Source organism: Balaenoptera physalus, assembly GCF_965194825.1.
Source record: "Balaenoptera physalus genome assembly, chromosome: 2".
Lineage (NCBI taxonomy): Eukaryota > Metazoa > Chordata > Mammalia > Artiodactyla > Balaenopteridae > Balaenoptera > Balaenoptera physalus.
The window spans coordinates 41,437,471-41,457,833 of NC_138883.1; the positions used below are offsets into that span (position 1 = coordinate 41,437,471).

General features: G+C 34.9%; 1 protein-coding gene and 1 long non-coding RNA gene across 3 annotated transcripts in view; one reads left to right on the plus strand and one right to left on the minus strand.

The window, feature by feature from the left end:
- The window catches only part of LOC309655391, a 78,039-nt gene that overhangs the window by 22,716 nt on the left and 34,960 nt on the right, over positions 1-20,363 (plus strand). The gene's annotated exons all lie outside the window — the stretch shown is intronic.
- Positions 1-20,363, minus strand: part of LRRC9 (leucine rich repeat containing 9) — a 102,695-nt gene that overhangs the window by 6,950 nt on the left and 75,382 nt on the right. Inside the window, exons 25-30 of the mRNA XM_082450322.1 lie at positions 17,680-17,788; positions 16,841-16,980; positions 13,307-13,443; positions 9,350-9,567; positions 7,388-7,456; positions 2,907-3,047 (exon numbers count right to left, since the gene is read on the minus strand). Coding sequence (XP_082306448.1) covers positions 2,907-3,047; positions 7,388-7,456; positions 9,350-9,567; positions 13,307-13,443; positions 16,841-16,980; positions 17,680-17,788 — 814 coding nt within the window. The remainder of the gene's footprint in view (positions 1-2,906; positions 3,048-7,387; positions 7,457-9,349; positions 9,568-13,306; positions 13,444-16,840; positions 16,981-17,679; positions 17,789-20,363) is intronic.

The window sequence follows — 20,363 nt, forward strand, 5'->3', positions numbered from 1 at the left end:
CCTTTATTTTACTAACCATATATAGATGAATTCTTTAAAACCTAATTTTTAAATAAAATATTTACATATAGAGTAAATGGAAAGATAATTAAATTCTTATGTACGGCACCGATTCGAATGGCAAGAATAGGTATCTAGAATCACTGAAGACAACATGGTAGTATAGAATGGGAAAAATCTTACTTCACTATATGAGAAATAGAAAAGAATAGCCAACAAGCAAAACCTTTAGTGAAATAATCATCCATCACTGACTACAATTTGAGTTTACGTATTTTTTTTGCTATATGAAACTAATTTAAAAATATATATGGAAATTGGGATCTTTAAAGTTGCTCTAAGTGATTTCTTTATATGGAATTTAGTGAGTATTTATGAAGTTATATGGAATTTTTTAAATGTAGCCAACATTACCTTAAAATAGAATTTATAAAATATAATGTTACAATTTGTATAGGTTTCTCACTGGAGGCCTCACATATGTGGTATGATAGACAGAATAATGCCGCCCCCCCCACAAGATGTCCACATCCTAATCTCTAAAACCTGTGAATGCTTTACATGGCGAAAAGGACTTTACAGGCATAATTAAATTAAGGATTTTGAGATCCAGGAGATTATCCTGGATTATCTAGGTGGGCCCAATACAATCACAAGGGTCCTTATAAGAGGGATGCAGGGAGGGTCAGTGTGAGAGAAGATGTGATGATGGAAGCAGAGGTCAAAGTGATGCCATTGCTGGAAGAGGGCCATGAGCCCAGGAATGCAGGTAGCCTCTAGAAGTTTGAAAGGCAAAGAACAAATTCTCTCCTAGAGCTTCCAGAAGGTATGCAGCCCTGTCGATACTTGTGATTTTAGCTCTGTAAGACTGATTTTTCGGACTTACAACCTCCAGAATTGTAAGATAATAAATTTGTGTTGTTTCAAGACACCAAATTTGAGGTAATTTGTTACAACAGCAATAAGAGACTAAAGTTTCCTTTAGTTTTCCACGTCTGGAAGCAAGAAGTGACTTGCCCATGGAATATAAGAGAGAAAGGGAAAGGAGGCTTAAATCATTGAACTAAATTTTGATTATTCTCTTTTTAAAGACTAGAGACTGTGACAGTAATTCGGTAGATGACATTAGATGGCGCTGTCTCTTAGTTATATCATACAGATTAGTAGCTAAGATTTTTTTCACAAAGCATAGTTTTTAGAAAAACATTTGTAAATATAACCCATAAATGAACCAATTTCCTCTGCCTAATCTAGATAATCTTTATTAACATTGTACAGCTCTAAGTTTCACAGGTCTCTATAGCTATTTTGACCCATAATAGAATCCCCTTGGTTAATTTTAAAAAGTCAGGGAATGATAAGAATTAGATCTATAATTCTTTTTATAATTCTTTAAAAAAATTTTACAACATAAAAGTACATGTGCCCACCCATCTTTTGATGAAGGGCCAAGGCCTTTTCTTTAAGAAAGAGTCCCTTGACTGGTATTTTATCTGATTGATAAATCCACCCTTAAGGGTTTTACCTACAGTTTCCAGTTTTGGTTTCGTTAAAGTAGCAAGAATTCAACAACATGTGGAGAAAATTTGAATACAAGAAACTGTCTAGATTTAAAGAAATTTTCCCACATATTTGTCTGAATTTTTATAATTTTCTTCCTTATTTTGCAGGGTTTTTTCCTCCCAACCTAATTTGATATTATTTGTGTATGTGTAATCAATTATTTGTGATTTGTGTAATTGATCTTTTTCCAGACTTTACAGAGAATCCCATTTGGCTTTCATAGAAACATAGAAATAATAATTTAAAATTTGTACTTGTGTATCTGTTTATTTAAAATAAAAGTTATAAGTTTTTGAAAAAACACAGCCGACTCTTAATAAATATGTGAATCTATTGCTGAAGGCAGAAGTGAGCGTAGAGAGTAGCCTACTAGTATCAAACGTTCAATGTGCTCTGGGAACTCGCTAGTTTGTTTTACAAAGGGAGTGGAGAGTGTTGGGTAAGCCAGTGAGATAAATGAAAGCATCTACAGTAGTCTTATCTCTTTCCTCTTCAATTTAACTTTTAAAAGTAATCTTTGTTCACTGACTACTGCCCTTGCTCTCTGGCTTTCACTGACATTAAAGGTTCATTTACATTCTCACTGCCCCACCTTAGTCCAGGTCTTCATAATCTCTCTCTTGGATTATTCTAAAAGCCTCTTAGCTGGTTTCTCTGCCTCCAGCCCCTTCTTCCTTAAACCTTGCAAAGGCACAGCTCTAATAGTATTACTTCTTTGTTCAAAAACCATAGCTTTTCTGTGTTAAATTTAGTCTTTTAAGATAGCTATGAAAAATCCTGGTGGTCAATGCTAGAATTTCCAAATGATATGCTTTTGTGGCTTCTCTCTCTAACCTCTTCCCTGTCATGCTCAGATACCGTACTAGGGTTCATAGGCAAAAGGCCCAATTATTCTGCCAATATACAAGAAAAGAGGCACACACCTCCCTTGTTAGATGAACTACACAGTCCAGAGAGTTTGAGGTCATTATTCCTTCCTTCCCTTTCTATCTCCTAAGTGGAGAGGGTTTTATTGTTAGTCACTGTTTATAAGAGTGATACGTTACAGTTTCTTACCTTCTAGCATTATCTGACATATGGAGCAAGAGGCACACAGTTTAAAATAATTTGCTCTATGTCAAAGTATGTTTTTTGAATAAGGAGCTTTCCTAGCTTCTATGTGTATGTGCTCTATTCACCAGATCAAGCTGCTTTTGACAGTAATCACCAAATACATACTAAAATTATCTAGAAAAACATCATACATCAGGTTTAAACATTTAAGTAAAAACTGATGACAGAATGTTCATCTACTAATAATTTATGTATTTTAAAAGGAAAAGTGTAAATAATAGAATTATTACCGAATTTTTCTTTGCTTGTGGTTCAGAGAAGTGAAATTCAGCTTTTGCCCTATCATCTGAATTCACAGGGATTCCATCTAACATCTGTAAGTTAGGCAGTCGAAATATAAGCATGTGGCGATGTAGCATTTTTCTACAAATCTGAATAAAGTTAAAAATAACAATTCATTCCTTAAAAAAACTTTTTATTTCAAAGATTAACCTTTATAGAGAAGCATAGACAGCAGAAATGACAGGTAACAGCTAATTTGTAGTATTAAGTGATATAAATACGAACTCCCTTTTTGAATGATTTCTCAATTCCCTGTTATGCCAAATGAAGATGAGAAGTTTTTTTTTTTTTTTTTTAACCAAGGCTACCACTTGGAGATTTAGTCTCTTTTTAGAGTATATGATATTGTTCATTAACTACAGGCAATCCCAACTCATGAATAGGATTATATTATAAAAGTTCACTTATAAGTAATCAGTTTGAAACTTGTATGATAATTTCCCATAGGCACTATGCAGTTTAATTCAATACACATCTATTGAACTATATGATCCATCACTTCATAGTATTAACCTACTGTAAAAATACTTGCATATGTGCGTAAGAAAGTGTGTAGAAAGTGTTAACATAGTAGGCTTGAGGCTGTTATCTTTAGAAGGATCTGTTTGCAAGGAGCTCTTGACAAGTGTTTGGTACTTGGATTTTGGAAGCTCTCTTACCATTCCTTAACTGATAAGGGTAGTTCACTATGCCTAGACTGCTTATACAAACAATAGGATTCATGTTCAACCTGCTCTCCTTCTGGGAGTCTGGAATTTTGGTATGTGATTGCCACAGGGTACCTACGTGACCAGCTTCCAAAAAAACCCTTGAATGCTATTAAGTCTAATGGGATTTCCTGGGCAGAAATATAACACATTTGTTGCTACATTTTTGTTGGTGTGTGAAGAGTGCACACTGCGTGATCCCCTCATGTGAGGGAAAGAGCATAAGGAAGCCTGCACATGGATTCTTCCAGACTCTGCCCATGTGTTTTTCCTTCATCACCTGGCTGTGTATCCTCATTATGTCACAGTAATAAATCTTAGCCATGAGTATAGCTATATGCTAAGTCCCTTGACTTTTAGCAAATCTTCTAGCAAATCTCTGAATATAGGGATTATCTGGGGTACTGACAACACAGAAGAAGTATGCAGCACTGTTTGTGATAACAAAAGGAAGAAAGAAAGATTATCATCAGAAGGGAATAAACTATTTTTTAAAACTGTAGTAGATACATATACATTAATGGAGAGAGATCTCTAAGCCATAAATTGAGTTGAAAAAATGAGCACATTCAAGGCCACAAAGCCAGTTTCATAGAACCAAAGAATGTATAAATAGACTCTCTTCTGATTAAAATGTAATAACACTAGAAATAAATAATAACGAGATAACTAAAAGTACCTAATAGTTTTGAAATTAACTATTAACACATACTCCTCAATAATTCACAGATTAAAGAAGAAATCTTTTGTAAAGTAGATTCTAAGATTTTTTTTTTGATGTGGACCATTTTTTTAAAAGTCTATTGAATTTGTTATAATATTGCTTCTGTTTCATGTTTTGGTTTTTTGGCTGCAAGGCATGTGGGATCCTAGCTCCCCAACCAGGGATCAAATCCACACCCACTGCACTGGAGGGCAAAATCTTAACCACTGGACCACCAGGGAAGTCCCTGTAAAGTAGATTCTAAGAAATAACAGGAAAAACACGACATATCAAAACTTTTAGGCTGTTGCTAAAGCAGTATTTTGTAACCTAAAATTTATTCATTTAGAAGAAATATTAAAAATTAATGAGTTAGGCATTCTACTCCAGAATATTTTTAAAAAGTAAATTCCAAGAAACTAAAGATAAAGGGTAGAAATTAATGAACAAAAAAGAAAAATTACACTTGATAAAACCAAAATATGGTTTTTTGAAGAGATTAATATGATAGACAAACCTTTAGTAAGACTCATCAAGAATAAAAGAGAAAAAGCAAAAAAACTCCAACAAATTTAGATTTAAAAAAGGTGACAAAACACAGATATAGTAGAGATTTTTAAAATTCATGAAAGTATTATGATGGAAGTACATTTAAAATTTAGATAAAAGGACAATTTTATTGAAAAATATAACTTCTCAATATTGACTTTTGAATAGAAATTGCTTCTCGCCTTTTTGTTAAGAACAAGTGTAGTATCTGTTCTTATCAGTTTAATAGAAAATGGCTAGATAATATATATCCATTAAAGAGTTTGAATAAGTAGTTTAAAATCTAACTTCAAAAAATATTAAGTTCACATGGTTTTAGAGACAGGATTAATTATCCTTCAAGGAACACACGAGTCTTCTTTTATATAAATTAATTCATAGACTAGAAAAAGAGGGAGAACTCCCCAATTAATTTTATGAGGCAAGAACAGCCTTGATGAACTTGAAAAGAATAGTATAATAAAGTAAAATTACAGAATAATTTTACTTATTTCCATAGAGATATGCTACATGAAATTTTAGCAAATTGAATCCAATAAAGTATAAAAGATGACCAAGTAGTATTCATCCCAGGAATTTAAGGATGGTTTAGCACCAGAAACTATTAATGTAGTTTGCATATTAACAGATTAAAGAGAAATACTGTATTACCAATTAGTTAAAATCCAGTGTCCATTCCTGATAAAAACAAGTAGTAAACTGGAATTAGAAAGGAACTGCCTTAAAATGTTGAAGGTTATCTACCCATAACCTACAGCAAACATATTTAATAGTGACAATTTAGAAGCATTCTTTTGAGGTCAGTAGCTATCAGGTGTGTCTATTCAACACTGTACAAGAAGTCCTAGTCAGCACACTGAGAGAAGTAAAGGAAATAAAACCATAAGGATTGGAAAGAAAGAGTCATTATTTATAGATACTATGATTGTCTACAGAGAAAATCCAACAAAATTTACAATCCATTAGAATTTAAAAGAGAGTTCAGCAAGCTTCCTGGATAAAGAGTAATATGCAAAAATCAGAATTTCTATACTTTAGCAACAAACAACTAGAAAAATATAAAAAGATATTGTTTAAAACAGCTATTAAAACAACAGAATAAATCTAACCAAAGATGATTAAAACCTTTAGGAGAAAATCACAGACCTTTATTGAAGGACATAAAATAAACACAGGGATATTTGTGTTTGTGAAAGAGAAGGCTGAATGCTATAAATATTAGGGGAGACTGCTTATTGTATTTCTTTCTTGGTGGAAATAGCTCTATGATGTGGCACTACTGGCTCTCTCAGTCCCTTCACTCCTTCACTCGGGGAAGTAGAGTGACTTAACTGATAAATCTGGGAAGATTTTTTTTTTAATAAATTTATTTATTTTATTTATTTGTTTTTGGCTGTGTTGGGTCTTCGCTACTGCACACGGGCTTTCTCTAGTTGTGGGGAGCGGGGGCTACCCTTCGTTGCGGTGCGCGGGCTTCTCATTGCAGTGGCTTCTCTTGTTGTGGAGCACAGGCTCTAGGTGCGTGGGCTTCAGTAGTTGTGGCACACGGGCTTAGTTGCTCTGCGGCATGTGGGATCTTCCTGGACCAGGGCTCAAAACCGTGTCCCCTGCATTGGCAGGTGGATTCTTAACCACTGCGCCACCAGGGAAGTCCCAATCTGGGAAGATTAAACTGGGTATGTTTAGCTTCTGTCTTTCCTCTTGAGAAGGAGCTTATTGCTGGGAGAATGCCTTCTGCTCCTCCAGGAGAAGCTCTCCTCCCATGTGGAAAGGCTTCAGTCAAGTATTTCCTGCTACTGGGTCATCATGACTTACTTTTGGCATCTGTTAGCAGGCCCATTTGGCTTTCTTACTAAGCTAAGCAAAATATTCTCAGCTCTCTATCTGCCACTGTCATATTTCTCAATTCGTTCAAATGTTAGGTGAGTAAGGGTGCTACTTATTTGATCCCTTCAAAGACTCCAACGGGAAAGGTGGCAAATTTTTCCCAAAATTAATGTATAAATTCAGTGCAATTCCAATTAAAATATCAACAAGATTCTCATATAACTTGAGAAGCTGCTTCCTGAAACTCATAGGAAGTGTAAAGGGCCAAGGATAGCCAAGACAGTGAAGAAAAAAAAAGAGAAGGTGGAAGACAAGGAAAATTAGAGGTGCTTACTCTCCTGGACATCAAGACTTAATGTAAAACTTTAGTAATTAACACAGTGTAATGTTATAGAGATTGACAAATAGGCCAATGAATACAAAGTAGAACCAAGACGTAGACCCCCTTGTATATGACAATGACAGTTTATATTGTAATCAGTTGGAAGAAGACACTAGTCAATAAATTGTGCTTGGATGACTGTTTATGCATATGGAAACAGATAAAATTAAATCTTTTCTCACATATAAAAATAAATTATATACAACTATAAATTATATTTAAAATAAATTAACTAATAAATTAGAAAAATAACACACTCACTGGATTGCCATAAACTGTAAGCTCTCTGAGGGAAGAGATACCATCAAGTTTTTCCAGTTCGGCCATATCCTATTAAAAATTTAAGCAGTAAGTTATTATTTGGTTAGACCCAACATCTTTAAATATATGCTGATTTGAAGTAATTATATGTAAGTGTTGGATTGCAACGAGTTCATGATTGAATCTTCTGAAGTGAGCTTGATTGACAATATTCTGTATTGTTGATTAAAGACAGATCTGTGTGCTATTGATTCCAAATACATGACTGGGTAAAGATGACATGCTAACATGGGAAATAGGCCATACAGCAGCCCTTGCTAGGAAAGACCATATTTTTTTCAGAAGACTTATGATCTATTCTAAAACTCAGATTATATTTGGTTAATTCCCAAGAGGATTGACCTAGATGTATAGAAAAGGAGGTGAATCTGGTCTAAACAATTTCAGAGGTGCATATCAAACACAACCTTAACCATCAAGGAGCATGTCATATTGAATGGACTTAATACTGATATATTTGGTGGGAATATATATACTTGAAAAACTATTTCTCTAGTTGAATGACTTGCCTTTGCTACTGGATGGGATTATTTATTATTATCTATTTAACATTGGTGAAAGTTTGCAAATACATTTTAGTTTCTGCAAAGTTATTTCTAAAATGCTATTGCTGACAAAATTTAGGCAACAAGATCAGCTTAAGGTTATTGCTAGTTCATAGTAACAAAACAAAGTTATTGATATGCTCCTCTTCTTATTTGGGATGACTAGTGGGTTTAGCCAATTCATCTAGTAACTATAAAAATTTTTAGGCCTATTTTAGATCACTTGGAAGTGGAATTTGAGAAGCCACAGAAATGCCCCAGACCCTGTGTATCCTTGAAATTATTAGTAAACCTTGATACTGGGTAAGGTCTCAGATTCATGTAAGTCTGATTTGACATATCCTTTGTGTTAGCTCAGTTGCTATCACTGGAAAGAGTTCCTATAGGATAACAATTTTCCTAATTTAGATTTCTTCTGGATAAAGCTTTGGAAGAACCATTGCCAGTTCTGGCAGGCTTTTTCTCAGATGAATGTTGTTTGACCCTTGATGTGTGAGTTGTATGTAATTTTCTCTGTATATATATTTCCTAGTTGCTGTGTAGAAAGGGGCACTGCTCATGATTTCCTTGTAGCCTTGAACAGGCTTTTATATCACTCCAGAAAAGGCTTCCTGAACTCCAGCAAGTAGAGCCACTAACAAATATTGGTCGTGTATCTACTATGTACCAGACGCTTTGCTATATTACTAATACAAACGTGGGCAAGAAAGACATGGTCCCTGCCCTTGCGGGGCAGTACACAGTTCAGTTTGTCTTCAAGATTGTCTTAGAGGTATGGGCAGAAATAGCAAAGTTGGTAAAAGGAGAGCTAAGCGATCATCAGCAAAACACTGAGAGAAATATTAGGGCTGTATGTGTATACCTTCAACCCTCTTATCTGCATACTATCTCAGAAGAGAGTGTGGGCAGGCTCAGTTGGGGCAGTGGCCTAATGGAAATAGGCTGAATTATGAGCAGGTGAAACAAATGCAGGATGCTAGCTTAGGAAGCCTTGAGTGGGGAAAGATGGATTATTAAAGCCAAGTCGAAGTCCATTATCAGGAGTTGATTCAAATGTCAGGTAGACCAAGTACATATGTTAAGGTTAAAGGGGCAGAGGGAGTCTGGGATTGAGATGCACAAATAGCTTGGACCAAGAGAAGTCAGGAACAAAAAATATCTCTTAGAGCATCTGCAGGTAGATGCATGTGGGTTGGTTGGGTTTATAAGTCTAGCAGCAGGGTGAGCATTTCTGCATCCCAGAGTATTTACATGTCATATAAATGATAAATAACACACTAGGAAAATTTTCATTGGTGTGCTTGGAAGCTTTATATTCAAAGGAGTTAAGTCTTGTAAATCTCATAAATAATGTTACCTGGATTTTATTATATCCTAGGAAGAGTTTCTCTAGTTTTACCAAAGGTTGTAATTTGCTCAGCTCTCGTAGTCTGTTTTCCTCTAGGTGAAGTGCCAACAGAGAGCTTGGTTTGGCAAAGGCACTATCATTAAAGGCTCTGATGCGGTTATGGTCCACTACCAATTCCTGAAGGACTTCTAAGTTGTCAAGCCCTTCAACTTGACTGATTTCATTCCCTGAAAAAGATAACTCATGATATGTCAAGTGAGCCCAAACTGAATAAAAGTTATCTATCTTCATTTAAATATTTTTTTATCAAATGATTCTTTAAGAAGTGAAGTATTAAAAAGAACATATTTCCAAGGAGAAACAGAAATGTAATTTACAGGAAGGTAGCATCATCATCAAATAATATTTGGCAAAATTTCTCCTTTAAGATATGATGTACAAAATGTACTGAATTGACCCAATCTGTCTGTTCAACAGTTAAGTGCTAAAATAGTTGATACTGATAAAAGTAGATGTATAAAAGTGCTGCAGAAGATATGCTTCTTAGCTCATACAGCTCAATAACAAAAAAACAACCCAATCAAAACATGGGCAGAGGACCTAAATAGACATTTCTCCAAAGAAGACATACAGATGGCTGAAGCATATGAAAAGATGCTCAACATTGCTAATTATTAGAGAAATGCAAATCAAAACTACAATGAGGTACCACCTCACGCTGGTCAGAATGGCCGTCATTAAAAAGTCTTGTCTGTAAAGGTTTTAATTTCTCCATTGAATCTGAATGAGATCCTTGCTGGGTAGAGTAATCTTGGTTGTAGGTTTTTCCCTTTCATCACTTTAAACATGTCCCTTCTGGCTTGCAGAGTTTCTGCTGAAAGATCAGCTGTTAACCTTATGGGGATTCCCTTGTATGTTATTTGTTGCTTTTCCCTTGCTGCTTTTAATATTTTTTCTTTGTATTTAATTTTTGATAGTTTGATTAATATGTGCCTTGGTGTGTTTCTCCTTGGATTTATCCTGTATGGGACTCTCTGCACTTCCTGGACTTGATTGACTATTTCCTTTCCCATGTTAGGGAAGTTGTCAACTATAATCTCTTCAGATATTTTCTCAGACCCTTTCTTTTTCTCTTCTTCTTCTGGGACCCCTATAATTAGAATGTTGGTGCGTTTAATGTTGTCCCAGAGGTCTCTGAGACTGTCCTCAATTCTTCTCATTCTTTTTTGTTTATTCTGCTCTGTGGTAGTTATTTCCACTATTTTATCTTCCAGGTCACTTATCCGTTCTTCTCCATCAGTTATTCTGCTACTGATTCCTTGTATAGAATTTTTAATTTCATTTATTGTGTTGTTCATCATTGTTTGTTTGCTCTTTAGTTCTTCTAGGTCCTTGTTTAACGTTTCTTGTATTTTCTCCATTCTGTTTCCAAGATTTTGGATCATCTTTACTGTCATTACTCTGAGTTCTTTTTTAGGTAGCTGCCTATTTCCCCTTCATTTGTTTGGTCTGGTGGGTTTTTACCATGCTCCTTCATCTGCTGCATATTTCTCTGTCTTCCCATTTAGCTTAACTTACTGTGTTTGGGGTCTCCTTTTCACAGGATGCAGGTTCGTAATTCCTGTTGTTTTTGGTGTCTGCCCCCCGTGGGTAAGGTTGGTTCATTGGCTTGTGTAGGCTTCCTGGTGGAGGGGACCGGTGCCTGTGTTCTGGTGGGTAGGGCTGGATCTTGTCTTTCTGGTGGGCAGGGCTGCGTCCAGTGGTTTGTTTTTGGAGTGTCTGTGCATTTAGTATGATTTTAGGTAGACTCTCTGCTAATCCATGGGATTGTGTTCCTGTCTTGCTAGTTGTTTGGCATGGGGTGTCCAGCACTGGAACTTGCTGGCCGTTGGGTAGAGATGGGTCTTAGTGTTGAGACAGAGATCTCTGGGAGAGCTCTTGCTGATTGTTATTACTTGGGGCTGGGAGGTCTCGGGTGGTCCAATGTCCTGAACTTGGCTCTCCCACCCCAGACGCTCAGGCCTGATATCAGGCCAGAGCATCAAGACCCTGTCAGCCACATGGCTCAGAAGAAAAGGGAGAAAAAAAGAAAGATAAAAATAAATAAATAAATTAAATTAAATTAAATTAAAATTTTAAAAAATTTTAAAAATTATTAAAATAAAAAAATTAAAAAGTAATTAAAAAAAGAAGAGAGCAACCAAACCAATAAACAAATCCACCAATCATAACAAGCGCTAAAAACTATACTAAGATAAACATAAAAATCAGAAACAAGTCAATCGCAGACAGCAAACCTGAAGTCTACAGTTTACCGTCTCCACCAGTGAAGGGGCTTCCTATTGTGTGGAAACTTTTCCTCCTTCACAGCTCCCTCCCAGAGGTGGAGGTCCTGTCCCTATTCTTTTGTCTGTTTTTTCTTTTTTCTTTTGTTCCACCCAGGTACGTAGGGATTTCTTGCCTTTTGGGAAGTCTGAGGTCTTCTGCCAATGTTCAGTAGGTGTTCTGTAGGAGTGTTCCACATGTAGATGTATTTTTGATGTATTTGTGAGGAGGAAGGTGATCTCCACATCCTACTCCTCCGCCATCTTGTTGGTCTCCCAACTCCCACTTATTTAACTAGATAGTTACATTTTAGATAAATTTGACCCTTAATCCTTAAGATTCTAACTTGCTTCCCTACAGCCCCACCCCGCCCTTTCCCTAAAGACTGTACCTTTCCCACCATCTTGCAAATTTAACACAACATGTGAAATGTAAGTTCATTAACTCTCTGGTAGAGCATGGCATGGCCTCATCTTATCACTGCCCACATTTGTGTACTCCTCTACAACTTTTACCCTCTTCCCTCTTTAGACTGACCTTAGAATTATCTCCTCCTGTTCAGTATCTTTAACCTAACTCACCTCTTTACAAACCTTTAAATATGCTTATAATTTCACTAGCTACCATCTGATCTCTTACCTTCTTTTCAGGGACAAGTTCCTTGAGCATGCAACCTCTGACCTCTGTTTGTTGCCTTTACTGCCTATCCAACCACTACCCTCTATATTGTTTTCACTTTGGTTTTTGCTCTTCCCACACTTCCAAATCTGATTCTCTGAAGGTTACTAATGGTCTCCTTTTTTGTTGAATCCAATTGTTTACATCCAGTATTTTTTTCATAGGCCTCATTCTTTTTGTCATTTGACTTTAGGTCAATCACCCTCTTTTCTCCTGACATTTAGAGTTTGTATTTCTTGGTTTTCTTTCAAAATTTTGTGAATGTCTCCTTTGCTGGTGCTTATTCCACCCTTCTTAATATTGGGTGTGGGGTGTGGAAGGGAATTGCTGAGAGGTAGTGGGTTTGTCTCCACATCTCTTTTTGGCTTTTCATTCTTTCTCTATACTTATTTCCTAAGTAAGCACATATGCTATGACTTTACCTGTTACCTCCACTGGGATAATTCTAAAATATACATCTCCCGTTCTGACCTGTGGTGCAGTACTACAACTTGAAAAAGCTTCCATTTTAATGTCTCAAAGTTGTCACAACACTAACTAACCTTTCCCTAGCTTTAGTACCTCATTTTGCCCAATCTCTTAATGAAAGCATGCAAACATCTTGAACTATTTTTCTTTCCTTGTATATCTAGTCATTATGTACTAATATTTACTTCTTTTAAACTGCATTTTGGACTCACCCTTTCCACTGACACCACTCTAGCCCCATTATGTCATTCATGCTGCATAGAAAATGCCATGTGTTTTGGTGTCAGAGCTAGAATGCAATATTCTATAGCTCTAGAATATCACATTTACATTATTTTTATAAATAACCCAAGATAAACCTATTAGTGATTACTAAAATATTTTTGTCAATGAATCTGTTCTAATGTTGATGCTTATATTTGCTTTCAAAACAGGATGATAATCAAATCAGTGTTTAATAATAAAGACTTACACATGAACAGTGTTGCTACTCACCCTGAAGAAAGAGGAATTTTAAATTTCTTAGTCTGTTAAGTTGTAGCTGAATCAGATTACAAATTCCATTGTAGCCCAAATGAAGAACTTCTAAACTGTGCATTACTGGAGGCAAATTTTCACTGTTCATTGTATCTCTGAAACACACATGTAAGTTTGAGCCCATAAACTTAACTTCAAACCAGCTGTTTGTATAAACATGAAAAGACAGTTTAGTATGTACTTACTATAAATTGAAGTTAAAAAAGAAAAAGAATGAATTTACTAATAAATCAAACTATAATATTCTGTCTTCATAATTTATATAATAATCACGTTTTCTTCTTTAAAAACAGTTTTATATGCTAAAGAACAAAGAAATACAGAAAGAGTTACTTGAAATAAAAAGCAAGAGCCAGTGCAATCAGGCAAGAAAAAGAAAAAAACAAATGTATTCAGATTGGAAAGGAATTAGTAAAACTGTCTTTATTCTCAGATGACAGGATCTTGTATTTAGAAAATCCTTAGGAATCCACCAAAAAACTATTATTGCACCAATAAATGAGTTCAGCAAGATTACAGGGTAAAAGATTAATATACAAAAATCAATTGAATTTCTATACATCTTCAATAAACTGAGAATGAAATTAAGATTTCTATTCACAATAGTATAAAAAAGGATAAAATACTTCACAAAAAATTAACAAAAGGAGTACAAAATGTATACACAGAAGACTACAAAACATTGCTGAGATAAATTAAAGATCTAAATAAATGGAGAAATATTCCATGTTCACAGATTAGAAGACTCACTATTACTACTAAGATGGTAGTTGTCCCAAAATTGATCAATAGATTCAATGCAATCCCTATCAAAAGTCCAGCAGGTTTTCTTTCTTTTTTTCTCCAGAAAATAACCGTCTCATCGTAACAGTTATAAGGAAATGCAAATAACCCAGAATATCCAAAACAATCTTTAAAAAGAACAAAGTTGGAGGGCTTACATGTCCTTATATCAAAACTTATAAAGCTGCAGTAATCAAACCAGTCTGGAACTGGCAAAAGGACAGACACCTAGATCAATGGAATAGAATTAAGAATCCAGAAATAAACTTTTATATTTATGGTCAATTGATTTTCAACAAAGGTACCAAGGCAACTCAATGGGGGAAAGGATAGTATATTAAACAAGTGGTGCTGGGACAAATGAATATACACGTGCAAAAAGATGAATTTAGCCCTCACATTTTACCTCACAACATGTACAAAAATAAACTCAAAATGGATCATAGTCCTAAATGTAAGAGAAAAAAAATTTTTTTGAAGAAAACATATGAGAAAATCTTTGTGAACTTAGGTTAGGCGAAGAATTCTTAGGTACAACAACAAAATCATAATCTGTAAGAGTAAAAGTTGATAAATTGGACTTTATCAAAATTAAAATTCTTTTAATTAAAAGACACTTTAAGAAAATAAAAAGACAAGCCACACATTGAGAGAAAATACTTCTAAATCATTTATTTGATAAAGGGCTTGTATCCAGAATATTTAAAGAACTCAATAATAACAAACCAAACAACATAATTGAAAAATAAGCAAAAGATTTAAACAGTCACCAAATAAGATATAATAATGGCTGATAAGCATATGAAAAGCTGCTCAACATTAGTCATGAGGGAAATGCAAATTAAAACCACAATAAGATACTTCTTTAACTCCACTAGAATGGCTGTAATCAAAAACACAGACAACAAGTGTTGGTGTGGATGTGGGGAAATTAGAACCTTCAAAAATTTTTGGTAATGTAAAGTGGTGCAACCACTTTGGAAAACAGTGTGGCAGTTTCTTAAAAAGTTAAACATTAAATTACCATACGACTCAGGAATTTCACTCTTAGGTGTCTACTCAAGAGAAATGTGAACATGAGCACATACAAATACTTCTACACAAATCTTTATAGCATCATCATTCATACCAACCCCAAAGTGGGAACAATCCAAATGTCTATCAACTGGTGAATAGATAAACATGATGTGGCATATATCCAGACAATGGAATGCCCAACATATTCAACAATAAAAAAAGAATGAACTGCTAATAGATGCTATAACATGGATGAATCTCAAAAACATTATGCTAAGTGTAAGAAGTCAAATGCAAAAGACCACATATTATATGATTCCATTTATATAAAATGTCTAGAAAACATAACTCTATAGAAAGTAGATTAGTGGTTTCTTGGAGCTAGAGGTGCAAAAGGGAATTGACTCCAAATAGACACAAGGCATCTCTCTGTTGTGTGATGGAAATGTTCTAAAACTGTACTGTGGTAGGTAGTAGTTGCACAACTCTATAAATTTAGTAAAAATTATACACTTAAAATGAGTGAATATGGTAAGTAAATTGTACTTCAGTAAAGCTGTTAAAAAACAAATATGAGTAGTCTCCAATATAAAGGATGTGTATAAATTTTCATAGCAACTTTAATCAAAACAGCTTCAAACTGGAAACAACCCAAATGTTCATCAATGGTAAATAGATAAACAACTTGTCATATAATGGAATACTACTCAGCAATAAAATGAAATGAATTATTGACACTTGCAACAACATAGATGAATCTGAAAAGAATTCTGCTAAGTGAAAGAAGCCAGATACAAAAGACTACTTACTATATGATTTTAATCATATGAAATTCTAGAAAAAGGCAAAATGATAGTGATAGAAAGCAGATCAGTAGTTGTTACCAGGATGTGGAGGGAGGGAATTGCGAAGAGTTATAAAGGGAAGTTTTGGGATGGGAATAGTTTGTGCCTTCATTGTGGTAATGGTTATATGACTAAATACATTTGTCAAAATTCATTAAACTGTACACTTAAATTGGTGAGTTTTTTATTATATGTAAGTTATACTTCAGTAAATGTGATAAAAACTCAAGGAATGCCCTTCATTGGGAAAACTGGAATGAAAGTATTTTGACTTGGAGATATATTTATATTTTCCTACCAAAAAACTGTAGGAAGGTGGGAGGTATGTCCTCATCTTCTTCATAAGGTATCTTTTCCATTGATGTTGGGGCATTAAGTAACCAGATAAGTAATTTAGAAACAACCAAAACAAAGGTTAAAAGAAACCTAAGTCCATACTACTGGGTAAGGGGCTCTTTTGTGGGTAATAACATTTTGAGGTTAGATGGTAGTAATGGTTGCACAACCTTTTGGATATACTAAAACAATCACTGAATTGTACATAAAGGGTAAATGTTATGGTATGTGAATTGTATCTCAATTTTAAAAAACCAAGGTATTAAAATATAAGGTTTTTTCTTTTATTTCATTTTTTACAATATAAGTATGAAATGGAGAAGGCTCGGAAAAAAACAATAAAAAGGAGTATTTTGGTATCTTTTTATTTGTGAAGTTTATTTTTGGCATGTAGCTATTAAACTAAGTATTAAAATAAGCTAAATGTATGTATTGCTGTCATTAATGTGACTAACTGCTTTTTAAATTCCCAACCAAAATTATTTATAGTTGTAAAAAAAAAGAATAATACCTGTTTATTTTTGAAGTTCCTTGCTGCCCATAGCCACTTGAAGGCACTTTCTGGTAGAGTAGTTGTCTATTGGTCAAGTGAGTCTGAGGCTTTAGTTGGGGCATGATTGATTCAATATGATTATAGTTGAGGCATAAGACCTACAGAAGGAATCCATCATTAATTAGATATTAACATATGAATGATGCTGTAAATATATCTTTGGTTTGAGATTATCACCATCCTAAAAACTATTAAAACGGTATGGATAAAACTTGGACTATACAACATAATTTAACATATTAGTGTTAAAAATGACATAAATTTTTATGTCCCAAATTGTCTGGATTTGGCTTTGAATGTGTTTTTTGTTATCTGACATGCTGAAAAATACACCATTTCAAACAAAATAATGGAGACCCTAGAAAGCTGCTCAACTTTCTCAATCTGTACTCCTGACTTCTCCAAGCCTTATTTAGATGAAATAACTCTAGTTGGAGAGATCGTTATTTCCCTAAGTTTAAAAGGCATTAGTAGATGGCTCAAAGCTATAGGACAGGAGGCAATGAGGCTGCTTTCAGAACCACAGTGTCCTCCAACTTCACTCACTACAGAGGCAGCCTTCCATCCCATCTCCTACAAGAGAGGAAGATTCACTGCTTATAAGACAATCACATAAAATTGAGATCAACCGAAATAACTTTGGGAAGTAATGCTTTTTTTTCTTGGTGAAAAAATACTTTTGGAAAATTAATTTCTCTTCTTTAATGACATGAATATACATTTTAGCCCAAAGTAAAGAAGATTACAACTTGCACTGAAAACTTGAAAGAAAAAAAGAAAATTTGTGAGTGACTCACCTTCACATTAGGCAGATAGATTAATCCACTGAATGAGGTAAGATTATTGTTCTGTAGATTCACATTACACACATTTCTAAACTGGTCAACTGGAATCAAATCCACAGTTCTGAATTTAGACAAAGTAAATACAGTTATAATTTTAACAGGCAAATTATATTGGTGAATCTCTCATGTGTAACCCCAAAGGTGTTTTTAAAAAATCTCATCTGACAAATTCTATGGAAAAGAATTGCCTTAATATAAAATATATGGGTCAGGGCTTCCCTGGTGGCACAGTGGTTGAGAATCCACCTACCATTGCTGGGGACACGGGCTTGAGCCCTGGTCCGGGAAGATCCCACATGCTGTGGAGCAACTAAGCCTGTGCACTACAACTACTGAGCCTGTGCCCAGAGCCCGCGAGCCACAACTACTGAGCCCACGTGCCTCAACTACTGAAGCCCACACACCTAAAGCCCTTGCCCCGCAGCAAGAGAAGCCACCACAATGAGAAGCCCATGCACCGCAACCAAGAGTAGCCCCCGCTCGCCGCAAATAGAGAGAGCCGCGCACAGCAACGAAGAACCAAAGCAGCCAAAAATAAATAAATAAATAAATTTATTTATTTTAAAAAATAAATAAAAAGTAAAGTTAGTTTAAAAAAATAAAATATATGGGCCAAATGATCAGATAAATACACATTTTTTTGGGGTACCTGTGTAAGAAAATGACATATAATTTCATTGACTTAAAAAAACATGTCTATTATCGGGGCTTCCCTGGTGGCGCAGTGGTTGAGAATCTGCCTGCCAATGCAGGGGACACGGGTTCGAGCCCTGGTCTGGGAAGATCCCACATGCCATGGAGCAACTAGGCCTGTGAGCCACAACTACTGAGCCTGCGCGTCTGGAGCCTATGCTCCGCAATAAGAGAGGCCGCAATAGTGAGAGGCCCGCGCACCGCGATGAAGAGTGGCCCCCGCTTGCCGCAACTAGAGAAAGCCCTCGTACAGAAACGAAGACACAACACAGCCAAAAATAAATAAATAAATAAATATTAAAAAAAAAACCAACATGTCTATTATCACATAAATATAGAACTATCATAAAAGAAACGTTAAAAATAAACATTTCCAATTTCTTTATAATTCCATACATGTTCGTGAAGTTGATATGGTAAACCATAAGATTTTCAGGTTGTAAACTGCAGAGGATATATATGAAATAGGTTACTTCTGAAATGCCAGGAAGGGGTTTGGGATAGGCAAGAAAAGGAGAAAGTAGGTAATGTCTTTGAAAACAGAGTTTTCTGTGGAATCTCCTGAAAACTTTTATGGCATTCCACCTTGTAAGGATGTTTTGGTAATTGGTCAGAATGCTTGATTCCTAGTCCACAGCTTTAAAAGTGTTTTACCTTCCTTTGAGCTATGAGGGAGAAGAGCATAAAGCTAAATCACCTTGTTCTAAACACTTCTTTTTTTCATATATCCCCATTTATTCATTTATATATTCTTTTAATTGAGGTATAGTTGATATACAATATTATGTAAGTTTCAGGTGTACAACATACTGATTCACAATTTTTAAAGATTATATTCCATTTATATTTGTTATAAAATATTGGCTATATTCCCTGTGTTGTACAGTATATCCTTGTAGCTTATTTATTTTATACATAGTAGTTTGTACCTCTTAATCTCCTACCCTTATCTTGTCCCACCCCCTTCCTCCTCCCCACTGGTAACTACTAGTTTGTTCTCTATATCTGTGAGTCTTTTTTGTTATATTCATAGTTTATTTTTTACATATAAGTAATATCATACAGTATTTGTCTATCTCTGTCTGATGTATTTCACTTAGCATGATACCCTCCACGTCCATCCATGTTGTTGCAAATAGCAAAAACAAAATTTCATGCTTTTTTGTGGCTGAGTACTATTCCATTTTATATGTATATACCACATCTTCTTTATTCATCTGTTTATGGTCACTTAGGTTTCTTCCATATCTTGGCAATTGTAAATAATGTTGCTATGAACATTGGGGTGCATGTATCTTTTTTGAATTAGTGTTTTCATTTTTTCCCAGGAGAGGAATTGCTGGGTCACATGGTAGTTCTATTTTTAGTTCTTTTGAGAAACCATACTGTTTTTCATAGTGGCTGTACCAATTTACATTCCTACCAACAGTATATGAGGGTTCCTTTTTCTCCACATCCTTGCCAACATTTGTTATCTGTGGTCTTTTTGATGATAGCCATTCTGACAAGTGCGACATGATATCTCATTGTGGTTTTAATTTGCATTTCTCTGATGATAAACGATGTTGAGCATCTTTTCATGTGCCTGTTGGCTATCTGTATGTCTTCTTTGGAAAATGTCAATTCAGATCTCTCCTGCCCATTTTTAATCAGGTTGGTTTTTTTTTTTTTTTTTGATGTTGAATTGTATGGACTTTATATATTTTGGATATTAACCTCTTGTTGGTCATATATTTAGTTTGCAAATTCTTTTTCACATTCAGTAGGTTGTCTTTTCATTTTGTTGATGGTTTCCTTGGCTGTGCAAAAGCCTACCACACCTTGAAATAAATCCTCAACCCTGAAATTATAATTATGGCACACTTTATACATTAAAAGTCATTTATTCTTTTGACTTGTTTTCATTAGTTATTTCCTAAGTGCAGACAGTATGTTTGGAAAGG